This window comes from Trypanosoma conorhini (assembly GCF_003719485.1).
Source record: "Trypanosoma conorhini strain 025E chromosome Unknown Tco_14.4_contig_00213, whole genome shotgun sequence".
Lineage (NCBI taxonomy): Eukaryota > Euglenozoa > Kinetoplastea > Trypanosomatida > Trypanosomatidae > Trypanosoma > Trypanosoma conorhini.
In genome coordinates, this window is record NW_021704303.1 from 1 (window position 1) to 18,056 (window position 18,056).

The window sequence follows — 18,056 nt, forward strand, 5'->3', positions numbered from 1 at the left end:
CAACAGCTGTAGAAGCACGGCCTTCACGCGGCTGAAACTCTGCATGGCCCTCCCGAGGAACTCGACGGAACTCCATTTCAGCTGCGAGGAAAAATTTGGTAACCCATTTTTTTTTTCTTTTATCCTCTCTTTAATCCTTAGTATCTACACATGTTCACCACCTTGTTCCGGTTGGGGCAGGCCGCGGGCCGCACGCACCCACGGCAGAAACGCCTGCGCAACCAGCAGCGGAAAGACGAGGGAAACCTCCGCGTACACCTTCGCGTATTCGCCGTCGAGGCGTATTTTGCCCCAAGAGATTGCCTCATCTGGACGGGCGCCGGCGTCGCTGCCGTCAAACTCCTGCCCGTTGTTGATGAACACTGTAAAGTCGGCCCCATTACGCATAAGGTTGGCGTTGCACACGTGGTGCTTCACCACACCTCCGCCGAGAATAATCATCCCACTTCGCTGGCTGCGCATCGCAAGCGCATTAAGGCGGTAGATATCCGGCACAAGGTCCAACTTCAGCACGGCGGATGTCGACTTCTCCGTCGCCAAGACAAAGTTCATGACGTCCCCGTCAACGAAGGATGGCGAAAAAATAGGCACACCGTTCTTGGCTGCCCAATACAACACTGTGCTCTCCGCACGCCGCTCCGCCTCTGCCACGACCTCCGACGCGTCCCCCACGTTCTTCTCAAGTAAGGCCTCTGTAAATAGTGCCGGTAGCCACAGGCCGGCCAGGTACCACACTATGCTTGGGCCAAAGCCCCACACACAGACATCGTCGTACGCCGCAGGAATTGGCTTGGCGGCTGAGGCGGCCTTACAGTGCTTCTGCTCTTCGATTAGGCGAGACACCAGCCGGCGCATGACGGATGAAAACAAGGACGAGTCCGGCCCCGTGGCACCCCCGCCGTAGTTGATGTTTCCGAACCGAGCACCCACCGCCCCGGCCACTGCAGGAGCTTGTTGCTGTTGCTGTGAGAGAGCTGCATCAGTTCCCCCGTGCGTGGCGATGTGGTACGGTTCACACGCGCGGCGGATGTCGTGCTCCATCGCACCTCCACTCACCACCAACGCATGAATGAGCGCCTTGGAAACACGGGCCGAGAACAAAGCGGTTGGCCCGTCAGTATTGCCGAAACGCGGCCTACTCATTTCTTCAGCCTTGGCCGCCGGCAAGACACCGTCCGGTAGGGGAACACACTCAGCACAAAGGAACCGAATCGCCTCACGGCAGCCAGTCCCAAACAAATTCGCTGTCGCCCCAAGAAAAATGGTCGGCTGCAGCAACGGCGGGGACATTAAGTCCTCCTCTTTATTCGCCGCACTGTCCGGCTCGGTCAGCTGGGTCACCGGCACGGAAGGGGGCTGCGGCTGCAGCATCTTCCTGCATATATCAACCGCCTGTGCGAAGTGGGAGGCCTGGTAGCCCAACGTCGCGTACTGCTGCAAGGACGCCGACACCGACTTGAGCTGCTCGTCGGCAGGGCCCCGCACGGCCTCCAACGTGCCGAACTGAAAGTTGGTGTCGGACGATCGAACGAGAACGGCGTCCAGCGCCAACTCCATCGCAAACGGTGATCCTCTTCTTCTGCACGTGCCGCCAAAGAGAGTGAGTCGGCAAGAGAAATCGGAACAAAACGGCGGCGCCCAGCCTCAGGAAGGAAGGCGGGAACCCCAACAAGAAAACAAAACACGCAAATATAAGACCAATTAAACAAGAAAAAAAAACACATGAAGAACAGACGCCAAAAGGAAAAAATAAAAAATAAAAACAACAAGTAAAAAAAAAAAAGGGTAGGTGGCGATGCTGGTGAACGGCGTAGGAGATACAAGACGGTCATGGGTACCAAACTACGTGTTGTCCCCTCCAGCGTCCACAGCGCTTTCGCCACCGACTCACTTCCCCCGCAACTACGCGTCAAACGAGCACACACACTCGCGAAGACAAAGCGCCATCACAAGGGGGGGGGGGGGGAAGGAAACCGAGCTAAGCCCAAAAGAGTTCAGTGGAGAAGGAAAAATGAGTAAAATCGCTTGCAATCGCTCTACTGGCAGCTTTAGTGACGATGGAAAAAATATGTGGGGGTGGCGCAAAACCCACCACAGAGGCTGTCGAAGACGCTCCGTCCAAAAAAAAAAAACAGCGACGATAAAGCTCACACTAGGTCTCTTTGCACGAGAATGAGAGGAAAATATGGGTGGGGCTACAGCTTGCTGGCGTCCATACTGGAAGGGTTAAGTTGCGCCTTTCCCGTTGGCGTTAGGTCTTCGAGACGGGCACGGCCCTTGAAGTTCACTTCAAAGTCGTCCGTAGCAAAGTCAGGCGGAGTGCCGCCTCTTAGGAAAGCCTTCCATTGTAACTGCACATACTCGATATTCTTTGCACAGCGCGGCACGGCGGCAATGTAGATAACGTTGCTATCAAACTCCCCCTCATGCTGTGCCTCCACACTGTGCACAAGGTCGCAGTGCCAAAAGACGCAGTCTCCGGGCTCCATGTTTGGAATAGAGCATTCGGCCTCCAATAGTAGGCTGTGCCACTCTGGGAAGACGCCCAGAGCCCGCCCCGGTAGGGCTCCACAGAAGTCGTCCTCGGGCACATCATCCTGCAAACTGCGCAGTAACATGTACGGAATTGCGTTTACAATGGGAACAAGGCGTAGGGTTCCCCCGTTTTTGCGTTGTGGAGAAAGCGCCGTCCAACCCTGAAAGGTACGAAACGCAGAGCACATCGCGGGAGACTTGATCTCGCGAACTTCGGTGCGGCCCTCCCCGTCAAATGGATCATACGCCCGCCAGTTCCCAGAAAAGACGTTGCGGTACACGTGGCGGAAGTTGGAATCCAGCCAGCGCTCAATCGTGCCGCTGTCCACATGAGGTGAAAGCCCAAGTGGAGGCGAGTGAGGTGGGCGACGACGCAGCCGATCCGCATACGTGAGAATGTTTTTGGTGTCAAAATGCTGCTTGCCATTAGACTCCGACTTCCAAAATGAGTTCATAAAGACCTGTACGGCCTTCATGCGATCGCTTTGTCGGGCCTCCACCTGGGGCTTAGACCAGTAAACGCCGTAAATCTGAGGCTTACCCTGACCAAGCGTCGAAAAATACTTGTCCACTGCGGCATGCTTAAGTCGTTCCTCGAAATCGTTTTCGTCCAGGTAGGCCTTGACATCCTCATTCCATTGGGCAGCCACCTGGCGCGGGAACACGCCGTGAATGACGGCGCAACCACGTTGGCGAATTTTGTCCTTGAGGGCTTCACTGACAGTGCCGTCAATGATGTCCTGCGCCTGAACCTCCGGCACGGAGGCGACGCCAGCAGCCTGCTCCTTCTTAATAATCTCTACCTGGGCAGAAATATTTTCCTGCAGTTCTTCGAACACCTCCTTGTAGTTCGGCAGTTGCTCTCGTAGCATACGCTTTGTTTCGGCGATCGTCGCGCGGACGTCTGCTGGCATAGGCAGGTAGTTCGCTGGCATAGGCTTTTGGGGCTTCACAGAGTATTACTTTTTTCTTTTTCTTTTTAGCTTGGATCTTCTCTGAAACAATGAGCATCAGAATGAGTAGAGGAAATGGAAAAGGGGAAGGCCAAAATTGGAACTACAGGACCAACTATGTTTTGTTTTTCCATAAAGACGAAAGGTGAGAGGGGAGGAAAAGGCGTCCCTTCGCACTTTCATCAACATTTGCCTTGTCACCGCAGAGATGCGTGTGAGTGTGTGCGTGTGCATGCACTCAGGACCCGGTAGAGAGTGGGAGAGAAAGTCCAAGCCACCTCCTGCTCGGCTCGACAAAATTAAGTATCAACAAAAAGGTGAAGGGTGTGGAAGGGCGTTGCTGCGCTCTCGCAAACGGTTGAGGAAAAACGAGTCATCCCGCCTGCTCTTCTGAGGTTCGTCTGCGGCGTCGCGGAGGTTGCTGCATCCGCGCTAAGAGGGCGAAATGCTGCGCCGCCAGGGGGAGCGTCCGCGTGACGCAGCCGCGCGCGGTCGCCCTCTCCCGTCCGGGGGTCCGTTCCATCGGCGCCCCCCCGTTTCTCCTTCCCACGCGACTGTGGGCGTCAGCACGAGGGAAATACTTCCCGCAACGCGCCCAAGTGGCCGCCCAGGCAACGCACTCGTTGCGTGCCCTCTCCCCACCGCACCGGGTGCGTGTTCCTGCAGACGGACCCTCTGCCGCCCACGGACGCCGCTTGAAGGCGGGCCAACACGACAACCCCCTATTGCCTCTCTAGCGCAGTGTCTCATGAGTAGGAGGAAAAACAAGCCAAAAGGAAACAAGGAGTGTGGTTGGAAAGGATATGGTTGGACAAAGGTGAAAAAAAGGAATATGCCGCAAAAAAAGAAAAAAAACCACAATAGTAATAAGAATAAAAGATTTCATATCGTCATACTTTTCTCGCTTCTTTGTCAAATCCAGTATACAAAAGTTGGAAGGAGTCTTGGTGTTGAACACATGGAACACATAAGAAAAAAAAAACCATTGCAGGTCCCCATTCCACTGTCGGGATGGAAAAAGAAGTTTGCGAGGGGGCTCATGCAGAGTAGCAGGCATTTTTACAACTCGTCTCATCTTTTGGCTGCCGCCCAAATTCATGCTTTTTTTTTTTCGGTTCTCTTCCTTGTTGCTGCTTATTAAGTTGCCCCACTACACCCGAGTTATTTGTATTTGTTCTGCTCCCTTTTTTCACACCATTGCCGCTGCCTTTTTTTTCTCTAGTGAGGAGAGGGATAACCCTTCACATGAGGTTTTATTTGCTAAAGCATTTTGTTTTGTTCTGTTTTCGTCTTATTGGACCATTCACATCTTTTTTTTTTTTTTCGTCTTCACCGATGGCCCGGACCGTGCACAGCACCCACCCTCATTGACACATCGCTGGGAGACGAAGAAGAGACATGCATACATACGCAACATGATATATTTGTATACGTTGCCCCTAAGTAGTACGCAGAAAAGTAGCAAAAGTAAAGCGTGGGAGAGGGCCGCTAAAGCGGCAACGCCTCCTCCTCTTCCAAGTGCCTCATCATCATCTCCTCCTCCTTTGACACTCCAATGCTAGCAAGGGATGCACGCTCCAGTTGAACGGCCTCACCGTATAGAACACGGCGACACGACACCAGCTCCTTCCCAATCTCCGACTTCAGCCACCCGATGATGAAGGTGGGTGTCCAGCCGCGTGGGTTCATGCAGCTCACATAAGTAGCCATTGTGTTGTTGCCAATGGGTGTTAGCTCCCATGCCCACAGGCAGGAAGCACGCACGCGATTATCGGACATCTTTTCACGTGGGCCGTAGTCAATGCTACATCCATACACATAGTATACATCGTCCCTTTCAACATACTTTTTTTCGGATAGAAAAATAAACTCGCGACCTGCGACTGGTGGCGGTGCCCAATATTCCTGGTACTGCACGCTGGAAGTTGGGGTTGGCCTTGCAAGGATCTCAAACCGAAGCATATTGGCGGAATACTTTTTCCGACTGGCCTCATCATCACTGTGCATGATGTCAAGCACTTGCTGCGGCGTCACGCCCATGAAAGAGACCGTCGCCTTGGCGAAGTTAAAGGGGCCAATGTGGGGACGGGTAAAGAGGTGCAAGTCACCGCCCTTGTCGGGGTCTTGGTAGTCCACAAGACGCCACTGGTGCTCCGCGTCATTTTCGAGGAGGTCCTTTGCGGCGGCAAAAACGTTGTCAAGAAGCTCCTGCGCCCTGGGACCGTCTTCAGGGTCTTCCATGCGCTGCAGCGGCAGGGCGCACGGATACGGAGGCTGTTCTGTGCCGGCGGCGAGGCCTGTCTTGGCAGCGGTGCGGTAGGCCGCCTTCCCAACCTGAGAAACAACGTTCCACATCTTGTGCTCTGTACGTGGCTCGCACCGACAACGTCCAGTTCTGTTTTGTTATTATTACTTTTTTCTTCTTTTTTTTTTACGTGCGGGGAATATAAATCAGCCCACTCCGTACAAAGACTGGGAAAGAAGAATGGCAAACAAATTTGCACAGATGCAAAGCGCAGAGAGATGTGACTCACACCATATTTATCCCGTCACACACACGCACACGAATATGCGTGTAATACAAGGAGGAGAGTTTATTTTTGTTTATCCCCTGCTTAACGAATAAAATCAAACTACGGCGGCGTTAACGTTTCGCTCCGTTACGGTAGCTCAATACCGCATGCAAGCCGTAGCACGTGTCGCAGTGAGCGCATCCACCGCCCCATCACATCGCTCACCATCTCATTGCGCAAAACGACAGCAACAATTTTGCGACGAAATTCTTCCACGGCACCCTTGTTCACGCGGTCCACATACACGCCGCCCTTTCCAGAACCGTTGCCACCTTGGCTCTGGATGCGATCGAGACGGTAGTTGTACCGTTGGAAATCAAGGTAGGCGAGAAAGAGACCATTCGCTGGCACCATGGGCACGCCACAGCGCACTGCCTTGTTCAAGAGGTGCTCGCGCAAATGCTCTGGTGGCAAACCAGCGACGCAGATGGAGATAACGGCTCCTATCATCTTTCGGATTTGGTTAAGCATGAAACTCTGTCCATGCAGCTCAATTCGCACCACCTCAAGACCGGCCGGGGCGCCACTTTTCGTCCCTTCGCAGGAGGCAGAAAGGTACACGCGCAGCATATGCTCTCGCATCTGCTCCCGCTTCTTCTCAACACTAGCCTCATCCTTCTCTCCCTGCGTCAAGAGCTCTTCGCCGTCTGGGGAGTAGCATCGTGACGGCGTCCACTGCTGCAGGGCTGACGCCACAGCAGCATCCGCGGGGTCAACAACAAACGGATCCCCCACCGTCACGGAGGTGATGTAGCGCATAGATGCAGGGTCACTTGCCTGGCCCCCAGGCGTGAAGTTATGGTACGAGTGTGTTCCCTCGTAGAGGCGGAAAATACTGCGTGCGTGTTCTAGTCGCTCGGGCGCAAGGCGGTATTGCGACACGTGCCGCATGGCGTCCTCAGGGATGGTGTGAAACACCAACAGCTTCTCAAAAAGGCCGTCGTGAAACTTTTGCACGGTGTCATCGCCGCTATCGCCCATCACCATTTGCTGCTCCTCTCGCCTCTCCACCTTTTCTCCCCTTTCACCTGCCCCGCCATCCCCTTTCGTGCTCGCCACAGCACTGTCGTCGCCGTTCACCTGCGCCTCTCCCTCCTTTTTCGCCTCCACCCCGCGCGGACGCTTCTTTCCCAACGGGGCAGACGTCGGTGCCTCTTCCGCTCTTGTGGCTCTCGGGCGTGCAGAAGTCACGCCAGGGAATCCCACCTCCTCCAGGGTGGGGCGTGACGGGGCAAGCGCCGGCGGAAAGTACTCGCGACTGTATTCCTCCGGGCCCATAAAGGCAAAGGTTGGTAAGTAGTACTCATAGGTGCGTGCTCCGCACAACATGTAGGCGTTGAAGCTACGCGTAACCGGAACAAGTTCATACACCACAATGTCGTGTGGCAGAACTGCCATTAACAGACGCCTGGCCTCTTCCGTGTCGTACTCCGTGGTGGAACCCTTCGCGTAGGGAAGCATGACGTTAAGTGAAATCACGTTGCGCAGCGCATGGACCCCCTTGTCCGTGCGGCTAGCACGGTCCCAGTTGAGCTTCTGTTGCACCTTTTCCTGCTCGTAGTTCTCCTTCGAAATCATGTCGGTGCGGTGCAGTGCCCGCAGCAGCTCCTCCTCGATGGTGGGGTAGTCCGGCAGGTGGTTCCACTGCAGGCCGCAGTAGCGCTCGCCCACGTACCCAAAAATAATCGCGACCTTGCGCTTTGGCCGCCTGCGCGACTGCCCGTCCGCCGCCGCCTCGCTTTTCCCCGCGCCGGCAGACTCCACAGCGGCGGCGGCGGCATTTGCCTCACTAGACATTTCGCTGCAGAGCAAAAGTAAAGGAGCGACAGAGGCAGGAATGCAATGAAGTAACTCGAGGGAGATGAAAATAATACAAAAAAAAAGAAGGAGGGGGTGGAAAGAAGTGAATGCGGCGGCAGCTCATTGGCACCCGCTTGAAACCATGCCATTGCTTGCCCCCCACCAACACCGCAGCGAAGAGAAAAAGGGAGGAATATATAATAAAGAAACGTGGCTCGCGAGCCTTACACGTCCAAGCGAAGAGAACCACGCAAAAACAAAGCAAAAAAAAAACAGCAACGAAGTGAATAGCCTCAACATTCATCTTCATCCTCAATTACATGCCATTACAAAGAGTGCGGAAAGGAGATATAAAATATTCGCTTTTGTTTCTTTCCCGTTAAATGAGAAACAGGTTGAACGCAACCTTTCATTTTGTCGCCGTTGCTGCTGCTGCTGCAAGGAGGGCGAAACGCGTGTGGTGCGGCTGCGCCGATCACCTGCGGCGGCGTCGCGACTCCACGTAGTTCGCTACCATGAGCAGCAGGTGGGCGTTTACAGCCAAGTCACCCATCGTCGTGCACGTCCGCTGCCGCTCCGCCGGGGCGAATTGCCCCCAAACAAGCACAAGTGTCAGCAGCGCATTGTGGACCGGCTCCACGCAATGCGACGGAAAGCTGCTCTTCAGCCGAGCCAACGTCAACGGCCACTGCACGCCGTGGTGCGCAACGCTGCGGAACGCGTCTCGCTCTTCACCTTGAGAAAAGCACGGTAGCAGAGCCGTCTTGATTTCCTGGTGCTTTTCTCTGAATAGCTGCTCCCCTCTGGGGCAGGGAACCGCCGCGACGACGCCCCGCCTCAAAATGCGATTGAGTTGCTTCAACTTGGGGAGGTCCGTCTCGTAGTTAACAACAATGGACCGCAGCCGCGCAAACGCCTCGTCCATGCGCTCCTTAGCGGACGCCGCAGCAGAAGGCAACGCCCGCGCAAAATCACCCCCACTCTCGTTGCCTTCAGAAGAGTGAAGCTGAAGACGTGACACGAACCGCCTGGCGTACTTCAGCCGCAACTTCGCATACTGCGACTCCGCCTTGACCGCCGCAGCCTCAAGGTGCAGCAACGACAACTGCCGCTGATGCCCCTCCTCCCGCTGTGAGTTCCATTTAGTCTGCAATTCGTGGAGCCCCTGACGGAGCGCCGCCACCGACACCCGCGTCGAGTGCGCCCGCACCTCAGCCGTCTGACGCGCCATCGCCGCCTCGCATCGTGCCTCGCCCTGCTCTCGGATTTCGCTTCGCAACCTCACCTCCTCCACCTCCTCTGCCGCCTGCAGACCGGTGGTGTCGGTGCCAGCGGCGCAGCCTACGTGTTTTACCGCAGGCGAAAGTTCCACCTTCTGCAGGGTGGTGAGCCAGTCCTCACCGGCCCTCAGCAGCGCGGTGAAAAGCTCGCCCAGTGTCGTAAATACATCCCGCTCCAGGGCAACTACCCTGGCTGCACGCGCTGAGAGGCGCACGCTGCGCTTGAGACGGTCCTGGCAAAGTGCCGCGCGTTCGTTGTCCGCCTTCAGCAGGGCCAGCTCACTCCGCAGTGCGTCTCGACGCTGCATCATGTCGAGCAGCGGGTGGTTGTTCTCACCGTTCTTGGCCGCCTCCAACGATGAAAGTGGCTCTCGCGGCCGCAGCAACGACTCTAAATTGGCATTCCGACTCTCGCCGTCTCGTGACCGAGGAGACACTCCGTCCCCAGTCGCTGCTGAGTTTCGCCTTGTTGGGTGCGGCTCTGCGGGGCCCCGTGAAGAGGACGCGGACGCAGATGCCCGAAATGTCACATGCCGCGAAGACGCGAGGCCCGCCGTTTCACGGTCGACCCCGCCCTGCGCCGTGTTTGGCCGCAGCTGCCGCAGCGCCTCCAGAGCGCAGAGGCGGGGGGCCTTGCAACTGGAAACGTCCCCCAACCCATTCGCCGCTTCTCGCGACGCAAAGCGGTTTACATCAACGACAAGCGCCTTGCAAAGCGTCGCGAGATCCTCCAGCAGGCGCGCCCGCTGGGTCGCGGCGTGGTGCATGCCCGTCACAGCATCGCGGAACCGCGCACCGCCCTCAGTGGGAGGCGACCCCCCCAGCTGCATCCCCACAAACGTGTTTCGCGCAGTCCGGTATGTGGTGAGGCTCCCACCCTCCCCTTCGCCGCAAAAGTGGCCCACCCACTCCTCTCTGCCCTTCCCCCAAACCTTCTCACGCCCTGTGGATCTCCCTCGCTGCGCGTGGGCCTCACTCAGAGAGTGCGAGTAAGACACCAGAAAAGAAGGAGAGACGCGGATACACGAGAACATCAACAACAAGAACAGCAGAGGCAAAAGAAAAAGGTAGGGATGCCGCGATGCCAGAGAAGGCCGAGTGCATCGTGCCCACCGACTGCAGGCATCCCTCAGCAGTGGCAGGCCTCCTTGCAACTCTCATTCAGTTACGTGCTCCAGTTTTAAGCGTGTTGTGCGCATGTGCATCTCTGGTTTCGCTTCATTTGTTTGCTTGGTAGGGGGGAGGGAAGCTGCTTTAATTAAACCTGGAGTCCTGTTTTTCTCGGTTCCTCCTTTTTTTTTTTCATTCCCTTTTTAACGAAGGAAAGGTGATCGCACGAGGAAGGGGCGCAAAAGGAGACATATAATATGTCGTGGGAGACACAACACGTGCAATGCCTCACTCCACTCCCCGTCACTTCCTCGCCGCCTTCGCGCTTGCCCCCTTCTTCTTCTTCTTCTTCTGCGGCTGCGGTGGCTCGCTCGCGGGCTGCGGCTCCGTCGCCTTCGGCAACTTTGCGTTCCTCGCTGAACGCCCCTTTTTGTCCTTGTCGATGCCGGCGCCACGCGGCAACGCGCTTGACGCCTTCTTGGATTTGGTGCCCTTCTTCCTTTTATGCGCCGCCGCCCGCTTGTCCGCGGCGTCCGCCCCGGTGGGCGCGCCGAACTGCATCTGGCCGTCCTCGCCAAGCGTGAACAGGCCGTCATCGCCGTCGCCGGCCGGAGGGGCACTCTCGCCGTCCCCCGGGTCCGCGCTCCCCGCGGCATCGTTTTCCTCCTCCTCCTCCTCGTCGCCCCCGGCCTCCTCATCGTCAAAGCCGTAGAGCAGTGCAGGGATGTGCTCCACCGCCGCACATGACGCGAACGCGCGCAGCCGGGCATCGTCGAGGGGCACCACATACGCCGCGTTGAGAGCGCTTCGCTGCACAACCCAGCGACCAAGTCGTGGCTCCTTGCTGCCGCCAACGAGGAGGGCGTCGCCGCTAGGAGTAAAGAACAAAGACGTCACAATGGCGCCCACAGGTATCGACGCCAGACACTCAAACGTCGTTGCGGTCACCGCTACGCCCTCTGTGTGGTCAGCCGTTGCAGCCAACTTTCGGCCGGTCTCTGGGTTGACGATGCGCCAGAGTCGCACATTGCCGTCGTAACTCGCACTGGCGGCGACGTCCGTGTACGGTATCGACGCCACCGATGTGATGGGGTTTGCGTTCTGCTGACGCCGTCCCCGCGCCTCTTCACTCGCACCGCTAGCCTGCTGCAGTTGGTCCGCCACTACTGCCTTCTCCAGTCCCGTGCCGTCGCCCACGAATCCGTAGCCGTGCGCCGCCTCCCGCACGGCTAGCGGCTTCCGTTTGCTGACATCAAACAACAGAAGTGCGCCGTTGGCAGCACCGCAGAGCACGACATTGTCGTTTAACATTGTCACGCACTCGAGCACCACCTTCACACCAAAGTGGGAACCTGCGCTGAACTCTTGCTGCGTCGCCGCGTCAACCTTCCAGAAACGCATTGTGCCATCCTCCCCAACGGTGGCGCAGCGCTCGCGTCTGAGACTGTGAATGCCAAGCACGCGTCCTTGATGACCAAAGAGTTTGTCCTGACAAATCATCTGCGGCACTGACCACACGCGCAAGGTCTCGTCGCTGCTGCAGCTGTACAGAGTGTCGTAACGAAAAGTCAACCCCGTCACTGCAGAACGGTGCATAGATAAAAACCCCATATGTTTTCGCGTGCTCGTTACCCACACACTTATTGTGCCATCCGCGGCACCAGCCGCGATGTAAGATGTGACACTGGTATCCACAGTACTACGCTCGAACAGGGCGCGCTGCGAAGGACGCACACCACGTGTGTCAGACACAGCAATGGAAAGCACCGCCGCGGGCAAAAACGGACTGAGAAGAATCTTCTGTGAGGAATTCGAGGAGAGTGGCGGGGAGGGGCCACCGCGCAGCTCTGCCACGTATACGGCCCCCGACTTGTCCCCAAGCACCACCAACTCCGCCCCAAGACCGCACACCGCCGTCACCGCATTACTGTTGTGTCCAATACGCACCATCTTGACACTTGCCGTCGTGGCACCACCAGCGTCGCCTGGAAGAGCTGCTGCCTGGCGTTCTTCCTGCTGTCGGAGAAATCCCGCTATTGGGGTGGACAACAGACGTGACTTGGTGCCCGCCGCAATTGCCGCCTCCTCCCGCAACCGGCGCTGTTGCTCGTCAAACAAGTCCGCGTCCAGGTCGTCGTCAAACTCAAGCTCCTGAAGCCGGGTGTTGACGTGGTCCCCAATGGCGCGCAGCATATCCGCCGGGTTCTCCACCGAGGCCACCCGCGGAGCCACCGTGTGGTTCTCCTCCTCGGTGCCGGTGCGCCGGCGCTTCCCAACTCTCCCCGGCCTCTCCGCCCCGTCCGCCTCCCCGCGCATCCGCTTCAGCTCCCGCTTTCGCTCCGCTGAAGCCGTCGCGGCAATGGCATGCCGCCGCTCTGCCTTCTTCTTTGCCAGCATTGCGGAAGCAAGACACCAAGCAATCCCTGCGACGAAGTCGTGATCGCTGAGCCCCACACAAAGAAACGAAAGAAGCAAAAGGAAAGTAGAAGAAAGAGGAGAAAAATGTCGGCAGGCGCTAGGCGGCGGGGAGACACGACGACAGGCAGACAGCACAGAAGCCGCAGAAGAAGAGAAAAAAAAAGAAAAAAAACAAAGGGAAAAAAGAACGCCAAGGCCTCCAGCAAAGCGGCTGCCAACACAACTTGCAGGCGTTCAGGGCGGCACTTCACATGGCAAAGACGACAGTCATCGCCGTCTGCCGCGTACCTGCTGAAACGACAGCTCACCCTCCCGAGCCACCAACCGTACAAGCACACGCAACGCACACCGCAGCATCTGCGGGTTTGACACTTCTGGGGAAAATAGAAGCAGCAGCTCTCTCATACGACGCGCGGCAAAGATGGCCTCTTGTGCCGACACAACCTCCTCACCACCACTACCAGTCACTGCCGAGGGTGAGAAGGGATTGCCTGTCCGTGTTGTGCAGAACTGCTCCATGAGCGACGCGACCAGGGCGGTGGTTGTTCGCATGACAAGAAGATTCACATCTTCCATGCGAACCAGCAGGAGCGGTTCAGAAGAGCGCGAGCACTGCGCAAGTCTATCCCGCTGCTCCACCACAATCCGCAGCAGTCGTTTTCGTTCGCGTGGGCTAAATTGCATCGCCACTGACGGCTCACTGTAGAGAAGCGTGGCGGTCCCGCCTTTGTGGGAGTTGCCTTTTAACACCGCAGCGAACCACTGAAGCCCATCTGGATGCATCCACACGGAAGGTAAGGTGTTCCTGGAAATATTCGCAGAGACGGAGGAGGTCAGCAAGGGCGGCGTCGTGTCGCCGCTCAGCAGCAACTGCTGTCGCTCTTGCTCTTTTACTCTCTCCGCCGACACGACAAGCGACAGCGGAAGGCACTCAAGTCTAGAAAGCTCCTCCTCCAACGAGGCGATTTCTGGCATCAACTGGCGCGCTACTTGATAGCTCTGCTCCGCAAGAGCCAGAAAAGACTCTTGACTGGCGGCAATGTGCACCAACAAAATCCCCTCGGACTTTGTGAACCTCGCCGGTGTTTCATCGACATGGGCGTCCAACGCGGCAATATTACCCTTGGCGCCACTCTCTGCAGCCGCCGCATCGCGCGCCCTGTCGCCCCCGTGGGGCTCACCAGTGAGTCGCTGTGACGTTTGTGGTTGCTGCTGCTGCTGCTGCTGCTCGCGCGGCAAGGGCTCCGCAGCATCGAAGGAAGTTGCCTCGACACGGCCCCGTCGAGACTCCCGTGCCATGACGCTCACGTTGGCGCAGTAGCACCACAGATACCCGGTGCTGTTGTACAGGGGCAAACACAGCGGCGCCCAGATCTCCCCCGCCTGTGAATTGGCAAGGCACCGCGTAAAGTTCAGTAGGAGAAGCGCATCGTCAACGTGGAGCGGCGCGTCCGAGTCCGCTGGCCCCACCGCACACACCACGCGTCCGCGGAAGAACAAAAAACTGTAAAGATGATCTCTTGCCGCTGCGCCGGGACCCACACTTGCAGCGGGGTTATTGCCGCTGCTGTCAGCGGAATGGGGAGTTGGGAAGGCGGTGCCGTGGTGCTGTGCGAGGAGGGACTCCAGCGACCGCCGCCGCTTCACCGACAGCGGCGCCGCGGCGAGGCAGCGAAACAAGTAGCACTCCTCGCGGCTATTGCGCCTAATAAGTTGCCGCAGCACCTCGGCGTCGGTGGAGGAGAGAAGGCGCCGAAGGTCGTAGGAGGGGCAGCGAGAAAGAATACTGCCCACATTGGGCACAAGACTAAGCAGCTGCAGGTGCATCTGCCGCAGCTGACGCATGCAGCTCCGCATGGACTCACCGGTGCGGGTCGCGAGGACGTAAAAAAGATCCTCTGCCGCGTGAAAGTACAGGCACAGATCCCCCGCCGTGATGCGATGAAGACTTTCATGATGCCGCTGCCGCAGCTCTGCAGCAGCGGCGGCAGCACCACCGCGTCTCTCTGCAGCCATGGCCATAAGGACTTGAAAAACACCAAACACTTCACTGAAGTCCCTCTCATCACCATGGCGTGTAAAGACAGGCTTGCCGGCGCTTGTGAGAACAAAAACATGCTTCCCGTGTCTACGCAAAATATCATCCGTGGCCACACACTGAGGCGCCGTGAGCAGAGGCGGGGGACCATGCGCCAGCGATGCGGCTGCCGCCTGCGGCGGTGACTGCACCTCGTCATTATGCTCCACTGCGGTGGTTGCACCCGCCAAGGCTGCGTCACGCACAAACGCGAGCTTCAGCTCCACGTTCCTCGCGGCACTGCGTGTCTCCTCCTCCTCATCATCATACACGCCTGCGCTCAGCTCCTGCACGCGCGCTGGCTCCCCCACGGAATCCGCAGCAACGTCCGCGGAAGCGCGGGCGGTGGCCCCACGAGCATCATCACCATCTTCTTCGTCACCGCCGCCCAGCCGCTCTTCCGCGGCGAACTCCATCGCCCCCTGCGAGGTGCCTCCGAGCCACTCGGCAGCAAGACCTTCATTGCCCCGCACACGATGCGCGCGTGCGAAGGAGGACGTTAAAACAAAAAGAAAAAACAACAATGAAAGGAGCCAAAAACAATTCTCGGCTCACGGAGGCCGGAGGGATCGCCGCACAGTTGCGGTCAGGAATTGGGAGGGAAGGGGGAGGGGGGCGCAAACGCAACCACAAGGAGGACTTGCAACACACAAATAACCAGCGCGAACAAAAAAGAAAGGGCAAAACAACTAAAATACAAGCAACTCAGAAAAATACATAAATTATTTTTGCCTGCAGAAACGTCCATCTTCACATCAGACCTCCGTGAAGCCGCTCGCCGCTTTCTTCGCTAAACGTGGGCACAGAGAACCAGCTCGGCGGGTGCCACGCGGCCCTGGTAAAGAGAAAGTAAAACATCACTTCGTAAAAGAAAAGCTGGTAATACGCCGCGTTCAAAAATCCACGGACGTCGATCCAAGCCAGGTTGTCCCATAAGTGGTGGTTTGTCAGTACAAGTGGGGCGCTCTCAAGCGTGTAGAAACCGCCCTCGCCGCGTGCACGCAGGGGGGGCTTGCCGTACATCAACTCTGGCCACATGGCACGCCACGTCGTCATGACTACGTGGAATGAAGAGTATCCGTCATAGCGCGCAAACCCCGCCGTCAACGCTGCGGCACCCGCCTTTGCCTCCTTCGCCTCATCGGCGTGTTGCAGCAGCTGCCGAACATTGTGGCTGACGACGGGCACCTGTGCAAATACAGCACCATAACTCTTCACCGTTGGAAGTGCGGCACAGTCGCCAAGGGCGAACACGTTTGCGTGGACACGGTGCTGCATCGTGTCAGGATGGACATCAACAAACCCCTCCGTCGCCGTCCCGGCACTCAGTCCGCTACTGCGGATAAAGGCAGGCGCAGCAAGCGGAAGATCAAGCAGAAGCAGCTGGTATGGCACCACCCTTTTTTCCCTCGTGACGTAGTTGTACAGCGTTGCCTCGCTCCGCACCGGATCTAAATGCGAAAGGTAGGAGCAATTGACAAAATCCACGCCACGACTGCGCCAGAAGGACAATATGCGATCGTTGAGAGACGAAGGAAAGGCATCGCTTGGCTGCCGGTCCGCCGTGACCGCGATGTACGGGCAGAGCGAGAGCTTATTAAAGTAGAACAGGTAGCGCCAAATGGTGTTTACGGTGCCAACAAATGTGCCGTCGTGCTGACGAGACGGGTACCGCATGATGCCATCTGCCACAAAGGAGGCAGGAGGCACCTTCACGTGCAGCACGGTTCCTTGAAACAAGTGCACCAGGCAGTCACGCGTGATCCCGGGATTCACCGCAATGCGATAACGATCCACCTGGGATGGCGAAATAAAACGTTGCAGCGGCCCAATTGTTCGCTCCGCGCCACACGCGACGACGAGCGCGTCGTACGGGTAGCGGCGCCGCTCCGACGATGCCGCACCACCAAGTAGTGACCACCAACTTTTCAGCAGTGCCACGCAGCGCGATACCAGGGAGGCGGAGTTGGACGCAGCGGATGCCGTTAATGGCGTTGGTGCCGCTGACGGCGCGGCTGCAGAAGCAGACTGGGGAGCTTCAACCACAACCACCTCGTTTCGTGCGGTGTCGACGTGCACAACTTCACCCTGCACCAGGGATGCATCACGTGTCACGTTCCACGTCGCAGGTGACCGCAGGAAATCGACTCCCCCGGTCGTATTAAGGTCGTAGCTGCGGTGCCCTACGTGGGCAAGGGGAACCATGGCCTGAAAGACATGCTTCTTTTCCCGCTCAATCACGGTCACGTGCAGCTCTGGCGAGGCGCTCGTGAGGCTTGCGGCAAGCGCCGAACCAGCCGCGCCGGCGCCGATGATGACAACACGTCTGCCGGTGCGTTGCTGCCGCAAGGCGCCTTCGGGACGCCGTTGACGCTCACGTGCCTTCTCCAGGGCAAAGTACAACGTCACCCCTGTTGTAAGGAGCGCAATGCCGCAAGAAGCAAAAATAAAGCGCCGTGACTTCTGCACTGCAAATGGATTTTCTTTCGGTCTCTGTGGATTCTTCGGGAGGTACATCTGCAACTACCACCAAACACTGCAAACACGTCGTCAAAGAGAAGCAACGCCACCAGTGAACACAGCCAGTCAAGGGGGACCAACTCAGCTTTTCACGGAAGCTCGCGCCCGTCTCTTCGCATTTGTTCTTTTCTTTTTCCACTTTTTTTTTATTTCTTTCTTCAATTTCGTTGGCAAGCTGCAGATGTGTCACCGTCCGCCCGACACTATCATACATGGGTCGTGGTTGCGCGTCACTTCGCGGCTGTCGTCAAGAAGGCCATACGCGCATCATGCCCCGCTCCTGCTGCAGAGCAGCGAGTCTTTGCATCCTTTCTTCCTTCTCACTGCGGCGTTGCAGCTCATTGCTTAGGTTGCCGTGGGCAAAGAATTCTAAAAGCACACCGACCGGTTCCTCAGGCCGCTGCATGAGCAGTTTTCTCATGGCATACCGCATAATGGCGTCAATCTCCGGGTGCTCCCGCAAGTACTTCGCATGGGCGATCTTTTCCTCCGTGAGGTTGCGGCGCAGGCTCTGCAGCTCCTCGGGAGTCATGATCGCAGTGGCCGCCTCAGTGAGAGTCGGAAAGTCCCCGGAGGCGGGGTCGCAGCTGCTGCGCGCCATGGCAGCCCGCGCCTCCTCCATTGATTCTTTTTTTCTTCCTTCCTTCTTTTTTTTGTTTGGTTGAGTGGGGCGGAGCAGCCGCCCGCACGCACGCACACCATAAAGGGCGGAGGAGACGGAAGAAGGAAAAGGCAAAAACGTATCGGCAAAGAGGCTGAGTGAAAATGGAGGAGGCGTCCGGAGGACGCA

The 18,056-nt window shown here is 57.4% G+C and overlaps 9 protein-coding genes across 9 annotated transcripts, besides 4 other annotated features; all 9 read right to left on the bottom strand.

Annotated features, from left to right (window-relative positions):
* Positions 1-144: 144 nt before the first annotated feature.
* Positions 145-1,557, bottom strand: Tco025E_04252 (putative deoxyhypusine synthase; the record flags this gene model as incomplete). Its single annotated transcript, XM_029371164.1, has 1 exon — positions 145-1,557. One exon carries the CDS (start codon positions 1,555-1,557, stop codon positions 145-147), a length of 1,413 nt encoding a protein of 470 aa, XP_029228672.1.
* A 110-nt stretch (positions 1,558-1,667) lies between these two features.
* Positions 1,668-1,783: a sequence feature (A-rich).
* Positions 1,784-2,195: 412 nt separating this feature from the next.
* On the bottom strand, positions 2,196-3,470 carry Tco025E_04253 (diguanylate cyclase; the record flags this gene model as incomplete). The annotated part of the gene is made up of 1 exon (XM_029371165.1): positions 2,196-3,470. One exon carries the CDS (start codon positions 3,468-3,470, stop codon positions 2,196-2,198), a length of 1,275 nt encoding a protein of 424 aa, XP_029228673.1.
* A 1,286-nt stretch (positions 3,471-4,756) lies between these two features.
* Positions 4,757-4,784: a microsatellite.
* A 192-nt stretch (positions 4,785-4,976) lies between these two features.
* Tco025E_04254 (uncharacterized protein) lies at positions 4,977-5,843 on the bottom strand (the record flags this gene model as incomplete). Its single annotated transcript, XM_029371166.1, has 1 exon — positions 4,977-5,843. The coding sequence occupies one exon, from the start codon at positions 5,841-5,843 to the stop codon at positions 4,977-4,979; it is 867 nt and encodes a 288-aa protein (XP_029228674.1).
* A 43-nt stretch (positions 5,844-5,886) lies between these two features.
* Positions 5,887-5,921: a microsatellite.
* A 227-nt stretch (positions 5,922-6,148) lies between these two features.
* Positions 6,149-7,858, bottom strand: Tco025E_04255 (tRNA pseudouridine38-40 synthase; the record flags this gene model as incomplete). The annotated part of the gene is made up of 1 exon (XM_029371167.1): positions 6,149-7,858. The coding sequence occupies one exon, from the start codon at positions 7,856-7,858 to the stop codon at positions 6,149-6,151; it is 1,710 nt and encodes a 569-aa protein (XP_029228675.1).
* Positions 7,859-8,336: 478 nt separating this feature from the next.
* Positions 8,337-10,175, bottom strand: Tco025E_04256 (uncharacterized protein; the record flags this gene model as incomplete). The annotated part of the gene is made up of 1 exon (XM_029371168.1): positions 8,337-10,175. One exon carries the CDS (start codon positions 10,173-10,175, stop codon positions 8,337-8,339), a length of 1,839 nt encoding a protein of 612 aa, XP_029228676.1.
* Positions 10,176-10,554: 379 nt separating this feature from the next.
* Tco025E_04257 (ribosomal rRNA-processing protein 9) lies at positions 10,555-12,648 on the bottom strand (the record flags this gene model as incomplete). Its single annotated transcript, XM_029371169.1, has 1 exon — positions 10,555-12,648. One exon carries the CDS (start codon positions 12,646-12,648, stop codon positions 10,555-10,557), a length of 2,094 nt encoding a protein of 697 aa, XP_029228677.1.
* Positions 12,649-12,936: 288 nt separating this feature from the next.
* On the bottom strand, positions 12,937-15,162 carry Tco025E_04258 (putative vacuolar fusion protein MON1 B-like; the record flags this gene model as incomplete). Its single annotated transcript, XM_029371170.1, has 1 exon — positions 12,937-15,162. One exon carries the CDS (start codon positions 15,160-15,162, stop codon positions 12,937-12,939), a length of 2,226 nt encoding a protein of 741 aa, XP_029228678.1.
* Positions 15,163-15,496: 334 nt separating this feature from the next.
* On the bottom strand, positions 15,497-17,263 carry Tco025E_04259 (uncharacterized protein; the record flags this gene model as incomplete). The annotated part of the gene is made up of 1 exon (XM_029371171.1): positions 15,497-17,263. The coding sequence occupies one exon, from the start codon at positions 17,261-17,263 to the stop codon at positions 15,497-15,499; it is 1,767 nt and encodes a 588-aa protein (XP_029228679.1).
* Positions 17,264-17,513: 250 nt separating this feature from the next.
* Tco025E_04260 (uncharacterized protein) lies at positions 17,514-17,888 on the bottom strand (the record flags this gene model as incomplete). Its single annotated transcript, XM_029371172.1, has 1 exon — positions 17,514-17,888. The coding sequence occupies one exon, from the start codon at positions 17,886-17,888 to the stop codon at positions 17,514-17,516; it is 375 nt and encodes a 124-aa protein (XP_029228680.1).
* A 3-nt stretch (positions 17,889-17,891) lies between these two features.
* Positions 17,892-17,920: a microsatellite.
* Positions 17,921-18,056: the final 136 nt, after the last annotated feature.